This window comes from Ruditapes philippinarum, unplaced genomic scaffold (assembly GCF_026571515.1).
Source record: "Ruditapes philippinarum isolate M1 unplaced genomic scaffold, ASM2657151v2 ctg791_1_1_1_1, whole genome shotgun sequence".
In the NCBI taxonomy this organism is placed as follows: domain Eukaryota; kingdom Metazoa; phylum Mollusca; class Bivalvia; order Venerida; family Veneridae; genus Ruditapes; species Ruditapes philippinarum.
The window spans coordinates 388,571-408,420 of record NW_026861391.1 but is presented as its reverse complement, the minus strand read 5'-3'; the positions used below and the strand labels follow the sequence as shown (position 1 = coordinate 408,420).

At 31.6% G+C, this 19,850-nt stretch overlaps 2 protein-coding genes across 2 annotated transcripts; one reads left to right on the top strand and one right to left on the bottom strand.

Moving 5' to 3' along the window:
* Positions 1-2,166, bottom strand: LOC132715473 (interleukin 17-like protein). The gene is made up of 2 exons (XM_060698478.1): positions 1,849-2,166; positions 1-670 (listed from the first exon to the last, which is right to left on the bottom strand). Exons 1-2 carry the CDS (start codon positions 1,873-1,875, stop codon positions 65-67), a joined length of 633 nt encoding a protein of 210 aa, XP_060554461.1. The 5' UTR covers positions 1,876-2,166; the 3' UTR covers positions 1-64.
* Positions 2,167-4,090: 1,924 nt separating this feature from the next.
* LOC132715485 (uncharacterized) lies at positions 4,091-5,582 on the top strand. The gene is made up of 2 exons (XM_060698491.1): positions 4,091-4,227; positions 4,558-5,582. The coding sequence occupies exons 1-2, from the start codon at positions 4,204-4,206 to the stop codon at positions 5,206-5,208; spliced, it is 675 nt and encodes a 224-aa protein (XP_060554474.1). The 5' UTR covers positions 4,091-4,203; the 3' UTR covers positions 5,209-5,582.
* Positions 5,583-19,850: the final 14,268 nt, after the last annotated feature.

Genomic DNA, 19,850 nt, shown 5'->3' with positions numbered 1-19,850 from the left:
TTTTAACTTAAAGCTTATATGACTAAAGGAAGCTTTGTCATGAAATGCCCGATAAATCTTCCAATCATATTTGTGCTGTCGTCTTTCCTTGTTTCTTATTTCGGTTACACCTTTGACATGTGCACCCAACAGGAATGTTTTCTATAGCAATACGATACTGAAACTCACCACCAACACAATGTCTTCGTATAACAGGCATATGGTAACTAACTTCCTTACAGGAACCACTAGTAGCGTTTCGATCTCGTCTGTACCCGTTTCTCATTGGCACGAGGCAGTTTACACACGTGCAACGTGCTTTAAGTAAAGTTAACGGAATCCTATCACTGTCAAATTCTATTATATGATACCATGGACATGATGATATTTCATTAGATGAGTGGTTTTCATGTGCTCTAAATCGTAGTCTTGATTTACATTTAGGCTCTCCATATAACCTACTAATGTATGTTTGTGATCTTCGGTGGTTGAAATCTGTTGTAATAGTAGAGTTATCCGTGTCGTTTAGCTGGCTTTTTACCCTGTCTAAGTTGCTCTTGATATTGAAAAATGACATATAGTTCAGATACGTGTCTTTAATTATCTTTTGTAGGTTGAGTTTGATTTCTTCAGCGTTTTCTGGCTCGATGCATTCTGCAAACACTATTCCGGTTCCTGCTAAAGCTAAGACCTTCAAGAAAATAAAAAAGATATATAGAATTTTATCTTTACTTTGAAACCAACACCTTGCCACCTGCTATAAAACAGTTGTTTTAAATATATTTACATCGATGCCTGCATATAAAGCATACTGGATTACCAGAATGAAATCTCGACCATTGTTTTCAAATTGTCAAAAAAAATATCGGATTTTTTTTTTTGAAAACTGTGATTTAACTTTCACGCGAATAATTGCTCTTAAAAATATATAGATTTGATATAATATACCATTAAGCTTAAGTTATCCTTTTAAATAATATAATATTTTATAACAATATTACGAATGACAACATAATCTACTCTAAGTAATGTGTGAATCAAGTTAAAACAGTAAATATCTTTAAGCTAGCGAAAATAAAAGCTTTATGTTGCCCACAGTATTCTATGTACTTAGGATTTTTGAATTCAACATACATATTCGAGGTAGAAATTCTTATGTCGAAAAATACAAAAAAAAAACAAGATGGTTACATGGTGTATTTATCAAACAAAATTATAACAATTTGGCCAAAATTTAGAATTACGACACATATTTATCCCCTTAGTCTGTAATCCATCCTAGGCTGTGACATATAATTTAAAAATAAGTTTTAAAATGATGTTGAGAATAAACCTTAACGAATTAATTCATCCATCGTTCATTCTACTCCAAATTTAAAAATCTCTTATTCCATCCAGAACTGATTGTTTCCTGTTAAGATTTATTTAATTTTTTTTTTTAGAAAATTTAAAGTAATAAAAACGTTTACGTAAACTAGCAATTGTTCTTTTTTAGATATATTTAAAATATGACAATAGTTTCCTTAACCTTTTGTAATTAACTCTTTATATTCATTGTGTTCATTTATAAAGAGAGATAAATGAGTTAAAACATCAAGCGATAAAAAGTAAACTAATTTCTGACAAAAGCTTTCTGTATGGCATCTGATCAGGAACGCGTACATCACATTTATACCCTGATGTTATATATCTGTGACATTTGCATTTTTTTACGTTAATCTGTAAAACAAAACTAAAACTCCCTAAAAAAGAAATTGAACTGACATTCTGAAAATTGAAAACATTGAAAGAGTCAATTATGATTTTAATTGTTTCGTTTCCAAAACTTTCGTCTGTAAGATAATGTTTCTAAGACAAATGCATACATACCAAACTTTTAAATAGACTCCGTTTCATGTTGAATCAAAGTGGTGCAATTCATATCATTTAATGTTTCTAATCCTTTGCTCATATTTAAGATAACCCATGTCGGAACTTAATGAATCCATAAAAAAACGGGGAATTCAAACACGGTATTTTAATGTAATCGATGCAGTATAACCCGAAATTAACTTCCTTCCGATTAACGAATCGTATGAGATCTTGTTCAAATATGTTATTGAATTAAATGAAAGATAAAAACACGGCAATTATGTGAATGAATTTATTTACTACTGGGCTCACTCTCTATTTCTCCCTATGGCGGTTATCTCTATTAAATTGTCATTCTTAAATTATGTTTAAAATAAACATGTAGAAACTTTATTTATGAATATACTATCATCAAGTATATTTTCTTTGATCTATTTATTTCATGTATTGTAAAAAAGCAAACAACAAAGGAAAACAGTTAATGTGTAATTTAAACAATATATTTTATATCTTAATCAATTTTCTAATGTCCCATTTACTTTATCTATAACAGATGTAATTTTACTAAAATGTTTTGTTCCTTTGGTTTTGACCTAAACAGTAAAATAGTATTAAGGTCAACAAGTAGAAAGTTAAAATATATTGCATGGATATCTCTTTTCCAAAGTATATACCCAGTGTTTTATTTATATCTTAGATTAAACATTTTTTTGAATTTATATCAAACATTTATTTGAAATATAATATATGATAAACAAGATCATCAAGGAAAGGCGGCGTTCAATGAACGCAGCCCCCACCCGACCCAGTAACAAGAGCCAGTGGAGGACCCAAAACAAAAAAGTCCAAACAACGCTTGTCATTCAACCAGCACCATTAACAATGTCCGCAGATCATGATATTATCTTTATAATTTTACTTTAGCCAGTCAATCAAAAATATGCTACAGTTAGCCTTGCTGCACGTCTTTCATTGTTTCCACATACAACTACTTTGTAGATCAACCGATGAGTCACATAAATTCAAACCTTTAAACTGCAAAGTGTGCCTGACACGGTTAAACACACACTTTTTGAACACCAATAACAATTATCAAAAACTAAAAGTTCACCATCAATGACGTATTATGACGAATACCACAGTCTGAATACAATATCTGAATGAAAGAAATACATTTCAGTTAAAAAGTTAATCTCATATGGCACACATACATACTATGCCTTAAGAAATATGCAATGATGAACATAGATTATTCGACATGTTGTCAGAGAAGATATTTAAACATTATCAAAACTTATTTAAAAAAAAAACACACACACACAGAGGAAAACAGAATAATATTAGTTCAAGTGCTGAGTCACAAATAAATGAACAACTAATTATAATTATATATGCTGGTAACGGTGTACACTTACAATCGACTTATCACAGTGCTTAATTAAGGAGGCTGATTAAAATTATATTTTGTAATGTCCTAAAGAAATTACCTTACTGTACTATTTTCATGGTGACTTCACGTGTTTCCTTCACTTCTTTGCTTGTATGTTTTCTCTTTCTTTTGGGTATATTTCATCGCTTCTATATACGCGCTATTCTAAAATCATATACATGTATTTGGGCTTTTTTCTGGCAGGTCTTTTTAAACTCTGTAACACTAAAGCTAACATCCGCCAAGAGTAGATTTATCTATGTATAATTAACTAGATTCTACATGTTATGTAATCCTTAATGATATCTTATCTGTATTATCCAAAATTACCAAAGAAAACACTTTCGTTTTTTGAATTATGAAACGGTCAAGGTTTATGATTATTTACTACATTGTTACATTAAACATTATTTAACTCAATTAGATTGATATTTCGTACGAACTAGTTAGTCAATCGGTTTAAAAACAAACATAAAACGTATTCTGCACACAATTTCAGATTTGTTTTCCTTATTCACATCATTTGCTCATTTATTTGCCCACACGATCGCACATTAGTTAATGAATTCATGATTGGGAACGCCTACATTATACTATTAAAATGTGTCGTTATATTTAAGTGAGTGATGAACGACATAGTTTCCTTAACACCAATAAAACATGTATTTATCAAATTATCGCGATATCAAACAAGTCAGAAACCAGGTGAATGCCCCTTGACATTCTTAATATTTCAACGGAACATGTTTACTATACGAATGTATATGAATATTGCGACATTACTATGGTATTTTTTTATGAATAAGCATGTGTAATTTCGTCCGAAATTTGGAAAATCGTCGAATCCCGTCATAAATACGCATAAAAGTAACCGATATAACATCACTGTGTTCAAACGAAAAGCAACCAAGGTTATCAATTAATGCGAAAATTAAAACAAAAATATGCTGTGGCCACTAGTGTTTATGGTATGATATTTTTATTCAGATATTTATTACATCTTTATAATAACAAAATAATATTTGTCAATTAATATGTTCACAAATTGTAAGCACACAAAGACCATAATTTAACATGCAAATATATAACGGATTGGTAGTGCTTTCATGTAAATCATTTTTAAATGTTTTTTTTCTAATAAAAGAACGGGCTATTTTGAAGCTCATTATCACATTTGTTTAGTTTTACTTAACATTGAATATAAATCAATGATCATCTTTTCACTACAAAACTACTATAAAAATAGCTTGATTTTATATTCTTCTTATTTTCAATGATTTTTTTCCTTTTGTTTTCAGGGTCTAGTATTCGTGAAGTTGATATTTGCACATTCATGTAACAATGACTCGACCCTTCCGAGAAATCTACGCGAACAATACATAGAGTGGTTAGCTGAAACTGCAATCCATCCTTCTTTCCAGTTACTACCCGGCATCTTCAAACAGATTGGTTTGCAGGACAAACACGCTAGAGAAATGAGGGGTAATTTAACACACTCGTTTGGAAATCGAAGGTGTTCACGGACTTTGAAACATAATAGCGATAATCTAAACGACAGGTCATTATGTCCGTATCACTTTCTTTTAAGTCACGATCTAAACAGATACCCTCCAATCATTAACACAGCTAAATGTACATGCAGTAAAGTTCGGTATTTACAATCGAATCGAAGGAAATGTAATTGTAAAGGGAAGAGCCATAGTAGGAAATGCAGAAGAACGTGTAATAGTAAACGAGCAGAAAAGTTATTGACACCTCAGTGTACAGAAATACCGTACAGATACAAGGTGTTAAAACAGAAATATGACGAAAATGGAAATACAATTTGTGACGAAAGAAACAGCTTTCTTTATGAAAGAACCTATGAAACTGTTGCCATTGGATGTACACCTGTTTTACCTAAAAAGGACACCGAGTCTCCAAACACGAGAGTAGTTTCAGAGAACTAGATAATAACTAGAAACAAAACAAATATGAATCTCAATTAGTAAAGATTTAAGAACATCTGGAAAAAAATTTGAGTCGAGTATAGGAATATAGAAATAAAAAAGAAAAATGAAATGAGAAAATTGACATATGAAATGACAGCTATGAAAAAGTTCAGAAACAAAGAGTAACATTTTGACTGCACTATCTACATCTTGAATATTCTATTTCGATAACAGTATCTACATCTTTAAATATGCATTATGTTTAAGCTTTGTTTTATTTGTCTAAAAATCTCGTTATAACTCCGTCCTATAATCTTTACATTTCACGTATAAATTATTATTCCAAATGGGCATCAGCTATTCAGGTAATTTATTATAATTCTTTTACAGTGTTTTTTTTTAGCCACAATGTAATAAATTCTTATTATATATATCAACTTGTTTTTATTTTATTTTTCATACTATGTGATGGAAGTATATGTACGTTATACACTTACAATTAAGAAAAAGAAAATATTTTATTTGATCCCTTTATAAATTTAACCTTTATATGTAAACGTTTCTATTATCATTCTTTAAGTGTATAATACTATATATCCTGTATCAAATTCTGAAAAAAAACCTTGTCCTAAACAACAAGCAAAATGCGCATGCTCACGCTGAACGGTTACAACACTACTAAAATAGCAGCATACTAGTTTGCTTGAAACATTTAATTCTGTTCACGTATACTATTCATGTGTGATAAATAACAAAGACATGCTTTGTCAACAACATAATTTGACTGCCTATACATGTTATAGAAATATTCATTTGATATAATGTGACACTATTTAAAAAAAGGTTTGACGTTTCTTTAATGGAAGAAGACAACAGCAATCCATATTCCTATACAAATTCGAAGTGGCATTCTTCACTCGTAAACATTAAGTGCTGTCAAGACCAGCATCTCCTTTAAAATTTTATTGTAAAATTATGATAATAAATAAACAAGTACTAAACACATAAACGGGGAACGACAATAGTTGAATACAATAATCTGAATTTGAACTATATAGGACACAATCATACTTTTATTATAAAAACAACAGAGGAATACTGTTGGTACAATTGTGTATATACATAGACCGGTTAATAAGTAGCAAAATAAAGAAAAATATGAGTGATCATCTTTTTGTGAAACGCTATAACAAACCGTATACGAAATCTAATATGGACTCAATATCCAATCAATGAGCAAAGAAACAAATCATACAACAAGAAACAAAATAACCACATGAGGATGCAATGAATGTTTACCGGAAATAAACATAAAAATACCAGTTTCAAAAAGGAGTGAGTTTGAACGAAGTAATCCGCTCCGTATCACTGTTTTTATAAAGACACCTATCGAATACAAACTATTGTAAATAGTCTCCACTATTTGTTATTTACTCAGTGTGCGTATAGTATGCGGCTGAAATTAATGTGTACTTGCGTAATACTTCTTCTCTGAACTTATAAAAAAATTAAAATTAAATTAAACACACCTGTTTTAAACTGTGACTGAACTTGAAAACATTTGGGAAAATTGCGTGTAAACATAAATGTTCTTTAACAGCATGTTTTATACGATAATTATGTATGTTTATTGAAAAAAAATCTGTATATTTTAGATTCTGATTAAAGTAACAGTGTCTTCTTTAAATAAATATTGTTTAAGCTACAAATTTATTTATATATGTGTCATTGGCGAATTAGGCTTGTCCTTGCGAATCGACAAACGGGTTTTATATTAGAGGGTGGAAAAACAATTCAAAAGGTCAGCTGCTGATTAGTTATATACAATACTTCATCAAACAAGTTTACCATATACTTTGTCCCTGCATGTCAGATAGATAAACTGAATGCTTTGTCCCTGCATATAAAATAGATAATCAGAATGCTTTGTCCCTTGATGTAAGACAGACAAACTGAATGCTTTGTCCTGCATGTAAAATAGATAATCAAAATGCTTTGTCCCTGCATGTAAAAAACAAGATTAAAAATCAACAAGACAAAGGCAACGTTCACAGGACGAAGCCCGTGACACACTCAAGCAGGGCGCCCAGAAGGGACCTAACCAAAACCGGGTGTGGACATACGGGTGGCGAAAGGAGAGGGACATGCAATGCAAGAAACAATATAAACTAAAACGGGAATTAAAGAGGTAAGTGCTGTAAGGGATTGGAGGGGTGAGAAAATACCTACCGTAAACGACAATCCAACAAGGCAGACATCACAAAACATGTAAACATTCAAAAACAAGTAACAATACAGACATGAAAAACACGTGAAGGAACACAGAGGGGTACCGCCTTGGAACGGCCAGTGGTAGTTAAACCACTTGGGAGTTTAAACCGGTTTTAGGCGCGCAAAACCTCACTCTTAGCCCCAATATGTTCCTAAATTAAATAAAATTAATCCCTGCCAAGTGAAATTCTAACAATGGTCATGGTTACATAAGACGAAATAAATAAAACACATAGGGGGCGTGGACGGTAGTTTGCACTTGACAGTACCGTCCATTAACAGGCTCAATCAAACCGAGCCTGCAACATTTTCAATTTTGCCGTGTTGGGCTTTATTTCTATCGACATAAAATATTGTGTAAATATGTAGAAAGAAGTACAGCCTAATGACCATTACCAAAGTACTTTGTCCCTGCATAAAAGATAGATAAACTGAATTTTATTTGTCCCAGCATGTCAGATATATGAACAGAATGATTTGTCCCTTCATGTAAGATATATAGACAGAAAGCTTTGTCCCTGCATGTAAGATAGATAAACTGAAGGCTTTGTCCCTGCATGTAAGATATATAAACAGAATGGTTTGTCCCTGCATGTAAGATAGATAAACTGAATGCTTTGTCCCTGCATGTAAGATAGATAAACAGAATGCTTTGTCCCTGCATGTAATATAGATGACCAAAGTACTTTGTCCCTGCATGAAAGATAGATAAACTGAATTTTATTTGTCCCTGCATGTAAGATATATAAACAAAATGATTTGGCCCTGCATGTAAGATAGATAAACTGAATGCTTTGTCCCTGCATGTAAGAAAAATAAACAGAATGATTTTTCCCTGCATGTTATATAGATAATCAGAATGCTTTGTCCCTGCATGTTACAGAATGCTTTGTCCCTGCACGTAAGAGAGGTAAACAGAATGCTTTATCCATGCATGTCAGATAGACAAATAGAATGCTTTGTCCCTGCATGTCAGATAGATAAACAGAATGCTTTGTCCCTGCATGTAAAACAGATAATCTGAATGCTTTGTCCCTGCATGTAAAATAGATAAACAGAATGCTGTGTTTCTGTGTGTAAGATATATAAACAGAATGATTTGTCCCTGCATGTAAAATAGATAAACAGAATGCTTTGTCCCTGCATGTTAGATAGATAAACAGAATGATTTGTCCCTGAATGTAATATAGATAAACAGAATGCTTTGTCCCTGCATGTAAAATAGATAAACAGAATTCTTTGACCCTGCATGTAAGATAAATAAACAGAATGCTTTGTCCCTGAATGTAATATAGATAAACAGAATGCTTTGTCCCTGCATGTAAGATAGATTAACAGAATGTTGTGTTCCTGTATGTAAGATATATAAACAGAATGATTTGTCCCTGCATGTAAAATAGATAAACAGAATGCTTTGTCCCTGCATGTAAGATAGATTAACAGAATGTTGTGTTCCTGTATGTAAGATATATAAACAGAATGATTTGTCCCTGCATGTAAAATAGATAAACAGAATTCTTTGACCCTGCATGTATGATAAATAAACCAAATGCTTTGTCCCTGAATGTAATATAGATAAACAGAATGCTTTGTCCCTGCATGTAAGATAGATTAACAGAATGTTGTGTTCCTGTATGTAAGATATATAAACAGAATGATTTGTCCCTGCATGTAAAAAAGATAAACAGAATGCTTTGTCCCTGCATGTATGATAGATAAACAGAATTCTTTGACCCTGCATGTAAGATAAATAAACAGAATGCTTTGTCCCTGAATGTAATATAGATAAACGGAATGTTTTGTCCCTAGGTGTAAGATAGCTAGAAATAATGATATATTGCCACTTGATCAAAGATCAGGAATTCCCTAATAGTGATTAAAGCTTCCGCCCCTGTTTTGTTGGTTTGTTGTTTTAGAAGCACAAAGTCTTCGTCAGTTTCTTCTGAATTATATGTGATGTCGCAACTCGTCAAAACCTTTGAAATAACGCCTTATTATTTTCTATTTACATAATCGACAAATGGTAAGATTATGCACTGTTTTATTTAGGATAAGAAATCGGAATGAATAATGTGTGACCTCTATTTAAATTTCCTTGCTACTATTTAATTTTACTTGTATTTCATTGAAAAATTTACATGGTTGATCTTATTTAATTTTCCATTATAATTGATAAAATGTCCGCATAACTGAACCACTTCAGATTAAAGCTACGTGCACTATTTGAGAAAAGCTTAGATTAAAACCAAATACTACTAGCTAATCGGGCTATTTTCTCTATTATTTATCTATTGCAATCTTTACGTCTAACTTGATTAATGTCAATACAGTCTATGGAGCCAGTGCGTCCTAGAGCGTCATGCTTTTTATGGGCAGGAAGTTTTCGGAGTAGCGTTTGTAACCAATGGAATTGTAAGTGACAAAATTAAGGATGTTAAACCTTGATAAAAAGGATAACATTAATTTTGTATTTTTTGTCTAAACTTCCCTGAGAAAAACGTTGTCATAAAAAATATTAACACAAATTTACACAAAAAAGTCAAAGTAGAACAAATATTTAACAAACTATACCGTCCGTTAACATTTATTATAAGGATTAAATAAAATGAAAATAAATAGTACTATATAAGTAGAACAATCACTTTGGAACGCATACCCTTCAACACAGTCATATAACAATGCAAGTCTAAGTTAAAGCAATTCTCACCATGGTTAACAAGTGACAGTTTAAATTGTGTAGGTACAATTCGATTAAAAAACAAAACGCGTTTATGGACTAATCAGGAATTTATGGAGATCAAATTTTAGTGTAACTTTTTTTAAGTAACTCGTACTGTTAGCCGCAGCGGTGTAGTTGCCAGTGACAACTAAGCTCATACATTTGGAAGCTGGGAAGCTGACAACGGGTTCGAGAAACAGTTTCAGAATAAATGTTTATTTTGTTCCTAAATCTACAATCTCAACATTGATTTATATACACAAATCTATATTTCGGCGATTTCATTGTGTAAAATAATATTGCTTATGCCGGCCTAAAATCTGCTTGACTTCCTGTAAAATTTACAGGAAAAACCTGAATATAAGGAGAGTTTTCATTTGTCGTTTTAAAATTACAAAATGAAATCTGGTGGCTCATATATTTATATTTTGTCGTATACTTATGTCATGTGATATTTCTAGTCTCTTTAATATTTTGATTATTGTTATATGTATTGTATCATTATGCATCATTATGTCATTGCCATGTCATGTACACTTTTACCGAATAAAATTATTATTATTATCATTATTATGGTAATCTCATTGGCCATTCAAAACTAAAATGTAAAGGATAGTTCTCACCATTATAAAATGAAATGTAAAGGATAGTTCTAAAATAAAATGTACATGATAACTCCTTAACTTTCAAATCAAATTGCTCAGATATTTTTGTTCTGTTTAACAAAACATCTTCCTACAATACAATTTACATTGCATTTAGATATCATTACATTTTCTAGTGAACAGTTTATTTTTATTTTGCGTAAGAACTTAATGAGTTTATTTTTCACAATATCTGAATTTTAAATTTTGTCCAATAAAATGAGAATAATATCAGAACTTAGCAGTACCCCAAGTTTATGATGTTCAATAAGTGTCTAATATATTATATGATTATTGATGTGCTCTGTTGATATAATGTTTATAATGTTTATATATGTTTGCATGTTTATCTATATTTATAAAATTATAATTGCCTACTGATTGCGTAGATGTAGTTGTTAGATTTTGAGTTCACTTACCGAAACACGACAGATTCGTTTAGAAACACATGCATCTTAAAATGTTCCATATTTCGAGATTAATAACCCTACATGTTAGATTCTACATGTTATGTAATCCTAAATAATGTGTTACTTTTTATCAATAACAACATTTATTCAGCATAAAGCAATACCTAACATCACTTCTACCCTACATATTTACATCTGTACCCCTTGAATATTAACATAAAGACTAGAATGATTAATTACTTACTGGAAAACAAAATAAACTCATAAAAATCATATCAGATATATAAATATATGCTTGAAATGCCTAATTTTGAATCACAATGGATAAAGGTTATAAAAAACATTTTTAATGAAATAGGGCGAAATGATATTTGGAATAATCAAAATAACATCGAAAGTAAAAATTTAGTCAATATTGTAAAACAAATATTATTAGACCAGCATTATCAAAACTGGCATGCCTCTATGCAAATATCAACTAAAGTACTAAATTATACAATTTTCAAAAAGTTAATGACCTTGAGGGCTATTTACTTAATCTAAAAAAAGGTCTGACTGGCTGTCATTTATGAAATTTACATGCGGCAATCATTACTTCCCATGTAGAACAGGAAGGTGGCACAATATAGACTATAATGAAAGAATATGTCAACTGTGTTTGAATGAGAATAGAACCCCAGAATTAGGAGACGATTTTCACTATTTCATGACCTGTCCCTGTTTTAATCAGACTAGAATATTATACATTAAACCTTATACATGTAATTGAAATAGATGTTATACTATTAAATTTACAGAACTACTTAATATGCAGTCAAAAACGCTATGTACATTTATTATATTTATTTTAGAAACGGTTAAACTATAAGGAATCACATGAATATTTTCTCTGTAAAAATGGTAATACTGTCATAGGATCTGTACACCAATACTGTAATGTTCAACTTATTCCATTACCCTTTCCTCGTCCCTGCTGTCAGTGTAGTTCATCAGTTTTATACAAATATTATAATCTTTGTTTTCTTCTTTTATGTAATTATTGCAATTTGTCACTTCATTGATACTGACTGTATTTTTACTCATATGGTCATTTTCTACTCTACTTTTTCCATGTTAATTATAAGTAGGTCAAGCCTCTTTCCTTGTCTCCTCTAGTTTTAGTTGCTTTTGTTTTTGGACTACACTTTGTTCCCATATTTAATATAGGTCATGCTTTTTTCATTAACATTCTACACTTGTTTGTCAATATGCCTACATAGATGTAGTTCATCAGTTGTATACAAGTAAAATTAATCCTTTTTCTCTATAATTATCATGTTATGAAAAAGAACTTCTTTTCCACATGATGATTGTATACAATAATTGTGCAAATTCTTACTTAATTGATGTTTACATGTCTTACTTCTGTGAAGACACGTGACGTTATCAGGTTATGACACTTCTGCTAAATAAGCTAAACTGATACTTTTATGATAAAATGGTGATAACTTCCAGATACTTCAAAACATTCTATATCCATTTTCTGAAAATTTAAACTAACCATTCGTTGGCAATCAATTATTTATTAATTTATCTTTCTCGCGAAGTTCCCTCAAAATTTCACTGGTTTTACTTACACTATATTTTGGGTATAGCGCGGTTTCGATGCAGTGATCAACTTCAGGCTGCACAAATACAATATAAATTAACTCTGATTCTTTTTAAAAACAATAATAAATAGTGTTAATGTTGTTCAAAATTCAAATAACTATTAAGAAAGTGTAGATTATTAAATAAGTTTCAGTCACCCAATAGCCTAACATGGATCATTCCCGGACAAGAATTTTAAAACACTAAATGGAGTAACACACTATCACTATTGTCAACCCCGTTAAGCAAACAATCTGTCACGTGACCTCACAAGGTATTTTTGTTTGTATGCTCACATGGTTGTTATAATGGCTTGAGCTTAATAAAGTTTATAGTAGTAGTAGTAGTAGTAGGAGTTACACATGAAATACAAACACTACAAGTTCCAAGACAAAAGAAAACTCAAAAATAACCAAAGAAAAAATTTTCTGTTTATAAAGTATGAAACGGTAACCGTTTATGATTATTTACTTAGTTGTTGTTAAACCAAAATTTATTAGTTCAATGAGATTGACATTTTGTACGAACATTAAAAAAACAAACAAACGTATTTTGAACACAATTTCAGATTTGTTTTCCTTATTCACACCATTTGCTCATTTATTTGCCCACACGATCGCACATTAGTCAATGATTTCATGATTGGGAACGCCTACATTATACTATTAGAATGTTTCGTTAAAGTGAATATTGTTATGAGTGATGAACGACATAGTTTCCTAAACACCAATAAAACATGTATATAGTGCCAACATTTATCAAATTATCGCGATATCAAACAAGTCAGAAACCAGGTGAATGCCCCTTGACATTCTTAATATTTCAACGGAACATGTTTACTATACGAACACATATGAATATTTCGACATTACTATGGTATTTTTATGAATATGTATGTGTAATTTCGCCCGAAATTTGGAAACTCGTCGAATCCTTTCATAAATACGCATATAAGTACCCTATATTAAATCACTGTGCTCAAACGATAAGCAACCAAGGTTATCTATTAATGCGTTTGTTAAAATTAAAACAAAAATATGTTGTGGTCACTAGTGTTTATGGTATGCTACTTTTTCCATGATATTTATTGCAAACTTTTTAATAACAAAATAATAATTTTCAATAAATATGGTCACTAAATGTAAGCCCATAAACCTGCACGATTTTTTCCATTATCATAATTAAAATGCAAATATATAATTGGTTTGAGGTGCTTTTTTAATAAAAGAACTGGTTATTCTGAAATTCATTATCAAACTTGTTTACATTTGTAAAACTAAATATGATCACAATGATTATTAATTGTATTTCTCTTTTTCACTTTATAACTGCTTTAGAAATAATTTGATTTTTATTATTTTCAATGTTTTTTCCCTTTTGTTTTCAGGGTCTAGTATTCGTGGAGTTGACATTTGCACATTCATGTAACAATGACTCGACCCTTCCGAGAAATCTACGCGAACAATACATAGAGTGGTTAGGTGAAAATTCAATCCACCCTTCTTTCCAGTTACTACCCAGCATCTTCAAAAAGATTGGTTTGCAGGACAAACACGCTAGAGAAATGAGGGGTAATTTAACACACTCGTTTGGAAATCGAAGGTGTTCACGGACTTTGAAACATAATAGCGATAATCTAAACGACAGGTCATTATGTCCGTATTACTTTCTTTTAAGTCACGATCCAAACAGATACCCTCCAATCATTAACACAGCTAAATGTACATGCAGTAAAGTTCGGTATTTACAATCGAAACGAAGGAAATGTAACTGTAAAGAGGAGAGCCGTAGCAGGAAATGCAGAAAAATGTGTAAAAGTAAACGAGCAGAAAACTTACTGACACCTCAGTGTACAGAAATACCGTACAGATACAAAGTTTTAAAACAGAAATATGACGAAAATGGAAATACAATTTGTGACGAAAGAAACGGCTTTCTTTATGAAAGAACTTATGAAACTGTTGCCATTGGATGTACACCTGTTTTACCTAAAAAGGACACCGAGTCTCCAAACACAAGAGTAGTTTCAGAGAACTAGATAATAACTAGAAACAAAACAAATATGAATCTCAATTAGTTAAGATTTAAGAACATCTGGAAGAAAATTTGAGTCGAGTTTAGGAATATAGAAATAAAAAAGAAAAATGAAATGAGAAAATTGACATATGAAATGACAGCTATGGAAAAGTTAAGAAGAACAAAGAGTTGCATTTCGACAACATTATCTACATCTTGAATTATCTACTACGAAAACATTATCCACTTCTTTTAATATGTATTATGTTCAGACTTTGATTTATTTGTTTAAAAATCTCATTATATGTCCGTCCTATAATCTTTACATTTCACATATAATTTATTGTACCAAATGGGCATAATCTATTCAGGTAATTTATAGTAATTCTTTTATAGTATTATTTATTAAGCAACAATGTAATAAATTCTTATTATATCTATCAACTTGTTTTTATTTCATTTTTCATACTCTTTGATAGAAATATATGTCCGTTATACACTCACATATCTTAAAAAATAATATATTATTTGATCCCTTTACAAATTTACCCTCTATACAATTGTGAACTATTGTAAACGTTGCTTTTATCATTCTTAAAGTGTATAAAGCTATATATATATATGCTGCCTTTATCAAACAATTTTGAAAAAAAGCGCTTCCATAAAACCTTAACGAATGAAGCAAATATGGTATATACGAAATCATTGCTGAACGGTTTAGAAGCAGTATTATAGTTTGTTTGGAGAATCGACCAAAAGGATATAAAAACAACATAATGTAAATAATATTCTTTTGATATAGGTTGATACCATTTAAAGAAAGGTTGACATTTCTTTAAACAATATTAAAGAACGTAAGTCTCTCGAGACAAGATTAAGTCGAGGTATAATTACTTTCATCAATGTTCCTAATCAACAATGCTTGAATACAATAATCTGAATTTAAATCAGGACACAATAAATACAACAGAGGAATATTGATGCTACAATTAGTACTACTAATCAGTATCAGTATACTTGTTAATAAGTAGCAGTAAAGAAAATCTTGATCAATTATCTTTTTAAAAAATGCTATAAACATATATTTTGTGTAACGAAATCTAATATGGGCTTAATATCCAATCAAAGAGCAGAGAAACAACAAGAAGCAAAATTATCATCATAAGGATGCAATGCATGTTTACCGGGAACAACCATAAAAATATTAGTTTAAACGAAAGAATTCATTGCGTATCACTGATGACAAATTAAATGTTTTAATAGAGACAACTATAGAATAGAAACTATTTTAAATTGACTGCACTTTTTGTTACGAACAGCATTGAAATAAAATGTGCACTTGTGTAATACAGTTCTCCATTAAATACGTCCTTTAAAATTATAAAAAAAATAACTGAACTCGAAAACATTTTCGAAAACTGCATGTCAAAGTTAACTTTCTTTTACAGCATGATATTATACGATGATTATTTATTGAAATACATTTTTGTATAAATTAGATTCTGGTTAAAGTAACAGTATCTTTTTTAATATAAATATGGTTTAAGCTACAGATTTTTGTATATGCGTGTCGTTGGCGAATAAGGCTGATAACAATTAAAAATTAGCTATTGTCCTTGCGGTTCGACAAACGAGTTAAATAGTAGTCGGTGGAAAAACATTCTATAAAATTGAGAAAAAAGCGATCAGCTGTTGCTTTTATACAATACTTCTCCAACAAGTTTACCTTATACTTTAAGAGAGATAAACAGAATAATATCATGCACCTTGATTAGGCGTTCCCTAATTCAGCGATAAAAACTTCCGTCTCGGTTTATTAGCATGAGTCTTGGTCAGTTACTTTCGAATTCTGAATTATTTGTGATGTCGCAAACCTTACAAATCTTCGAAAGTTTGCCCTTTTATTTCATGTTCAATGAATCGACAAATGATAAGATTATGTACTGTTTTATTTACAATCAAAACTCTGTAAGCTCTTTTTAAATTTCCGTCTTAATATCGAATCTTACTGGTATTTCATTGAAAAATTTACATTGTTTATCTTATTTATGTTTCCATTATACTTGATAAAATGTCCGCATACCTAAACCAATTTAGATTAAAGCTACGTGCTCTCTTTGATAAAACCATATACTAGTAGCTAATTTGGATTTGTTGTCTGTTGCAATCGTTACGTACGAGGGGCAGTCAGAAAATATCCGGACTTTTGACTCATTCTCGTAAACCATTCAACATTAAAAAAAATAATCTTTCTACTCTTTTTCAAAATATTCTCCACCTACGTCTACGCACTTTTGCCATCTTCGTGGGAGCTTTTGTATTCCCGCTGTGAACCATGACGTAGACCTATGTTTTAGGTACTGTGTAACAGCAGATATCAAAGCCGCCCTGTTCTTATATTTCTTTCCAGCAAGCAATTTTTTTCAGTTCTGGAAACAAATAAAAGTCACAGGGGGTGAGGTCTGTGCTTTAAGGAGGGTGAGACAACAATTGCCATTTGTAAGAGTTGATAACCTCCACTGTAGCTGCGGCGGTATGGGAGGGGGCGTTGTCGTGAAGAAGGATGACATTTTTCTGTGCTAACCTGGGACGCATTTGCTTCAGCTTTTCTCTGAGATTTTTTCAGAATTACTTCAGAATAGTACTTGGCGGTGACAGTTTGACCTTTTGGCATGAAATGAGTAAGTATCATTCCTCGTGAATCCCAAAAGGCAACAAGCATTACTTTGCCAGCCGAAGGAGACAGCTTAAACTTTTTAGGAGGTGGGGAACCAGCTCGTTTCCACTGCTTTGACTGAGCTTTTGTATCAGGTTCGGAATAATGAACCCACATCTCATCTCCAGTGATAATGCGGTTCAAAAACTTCTCCTTCACGTTAAAACGACTTTAATGTTCTTTTGCATTGGTTACTCTGGTTGTCTTTTGATCTGCGGACAGCTGTCTAGGCACCCACCTGGCACTTACCTTGCTCATGCCTAGGTGTTCGTGTAAAATCTTGTGTGCCGATGCCTAACCGATGCTAAACTTGTTGGCTTCCTCCTCCAAAGTTACCCGACGATTTTTGTTGACAAAAGCTTTAACATTTGCTACCATTTTTGGGGTCACCGCCTCAGCTGGCCGCCCAGTCCTAGGCTTGTCACAAACACTTATTCTGCCTTCACGAAACTGAGAAACCCAGTTGTAGAAGGCTGAACGTGATACACATTTATCAGAAAATCTTTTTTAAGCCTCTGAAAGATGTGGCAGGGCTTTTCACCTTCTGCAACCAGAAACTTTATTACAGAGCGTTGTTCCTCTAACAAAGAGTCCATGATAGACGAAACACCTATCATATATCAGAGGGCAAAATACTGTGTATACACAACTATCATTGAAAATAAACTGACCACGTTATTGGCTTTTGCCAATATATATTGTGTGTATATTGCTGCACGTGGAAAGAGAGGAGCATGAAAAGTCCGGATATTTTCTGACCGTCCCTTGTATGTACGCGTGCATACCGAATTGATAAATGACAATACAGTCTCAGGAGCCTTGCGTCAGAGCAGTGTGGACTAGAGCGGCCAGGAAGTTTTCGGAGTAACGTTTTTAACCAATGGAATTGAAAGTTACAATAATAAGGATGTTAAACATTGATAAAAAGGATAACATTAATTTTGTATTTTTTTTCTAAACTTCCCTAAGAATAAAATTGTCATGAAAATATAAACACAATATAAACAGTTCCACACAAGGACATATTAAAAGGATTTCATAAAATAGAAAGTATTATTACGATATAAGTAGAATTATCACTTTCAGATGCATACCCTTAAATACAATTGCCTTTTAAACCAAACATTTTACTTAGTTAAAGTAATATTCACTATGGTTTAACAAATGACAGGATACATCTTGTAATGAAATTACAAATTACAAAACGCGTTTATGTAAACAATCAAATTAGGGAGAGAAACTTCATGAATTCTTTTACTGTTAACCTCAGTGGTAGTTGCCAATGACAACTCAGTTCATACATTTTGGCGTTAGCAATGGGTTCAACAAACACTTGCAAAATTAATGTTTTGATTTATTTTCTAAATTTACAATCGCAATATTTTTTTTATAAGCAACCTATACTTCAGAGATAATTTCTATTCTGAATATTATGGTGTAATATAATATTCCTATTACCTTATTTCAATTTAACAGTCAACACGTATAAATAGCTAAGCCCACGCGCCTTTTCTTTAAAGTAAAGGTGTTGAACTTTGTACACATACCATAATGCCATCTTCAGTCATGAAATAAAGAACATAAGAACTAGTAAAGAAAGCCCAAAACGGCAAAACAGACAATCTTGCAGGCTCGGCTTGATTGAGCCTGTTCCTGGACGGTAATGTAAAGTGCAAGATATCGTCCACGCCCCATTGCACCGGCTTAAGCAGAATCCACCTTTTAAACAAGAATAGTGAAATTTTAAATTTCGAAACATCCGCTGATGTGTTCATACATCGGTATCATGAAACATTAAATGTGGCACTAATTGCCATTCCGTGAAAAGCGGCGTATGGTCACCCAAGTAATTGTAAACGTGTCTTTATTTAAAGAAATTGAAACAAAATTTGTTCACTGATTTATATCAATTGCCATCCACACAAATGTCTTATTGGTAACAGAACTCACTCTATAGACAGTAGGTTCAAGATATGAATCTCAGCGTCAAAACAATCTGAGATAAAAGCCTCCTTGCTGCACACTGGACGTTCAAATAAGGCTAGTAACGCGCCTTTATGTCCTCTCCTCTCTTACTGTTGTCCATTGTTAACTAAGTTCAAGCCATGTGTACATTTTTGTTCTTACAAGCGAAATTTGTTTTGTTTACTATTTTCCATCTTTTTGGTGCTTTTTTATTTGAGCGTATCAGATCTCCACGTTAATCTGTCAAAAAAATGTAGTAAAACACTACAGTTGTAATTTTATTCCATAAA

Bases quoted from the DNA above. Each gene is read 5' to 3' on its own strand.
- LOC132715473 (XM_060698478.1), bottom strand. From the start codon at position 1,875: ATGAAACGGAGTCTATTTAAAAGTTTG. The intron at 671-1,848 runs GTATGTATGCAT...ATTTTCTTGAAG, and splicing joins GGAGTCTATTTAAAAGTTTG to GTCTTAGCTTTAGCAGGAAC.
- LOC132715485 (XM_060698491.1), top strand. From the start codon at position 4,204: ATGCTGTGGCCACTAGTGTTTATG. The intron at 4,228-4,557 runs GTATGATATTTT...TTTTGTTTTCAG, and splicing joins TGTGGCCACTAGTGTTTATG to GGTCTAGTATTCGTGAAGTT.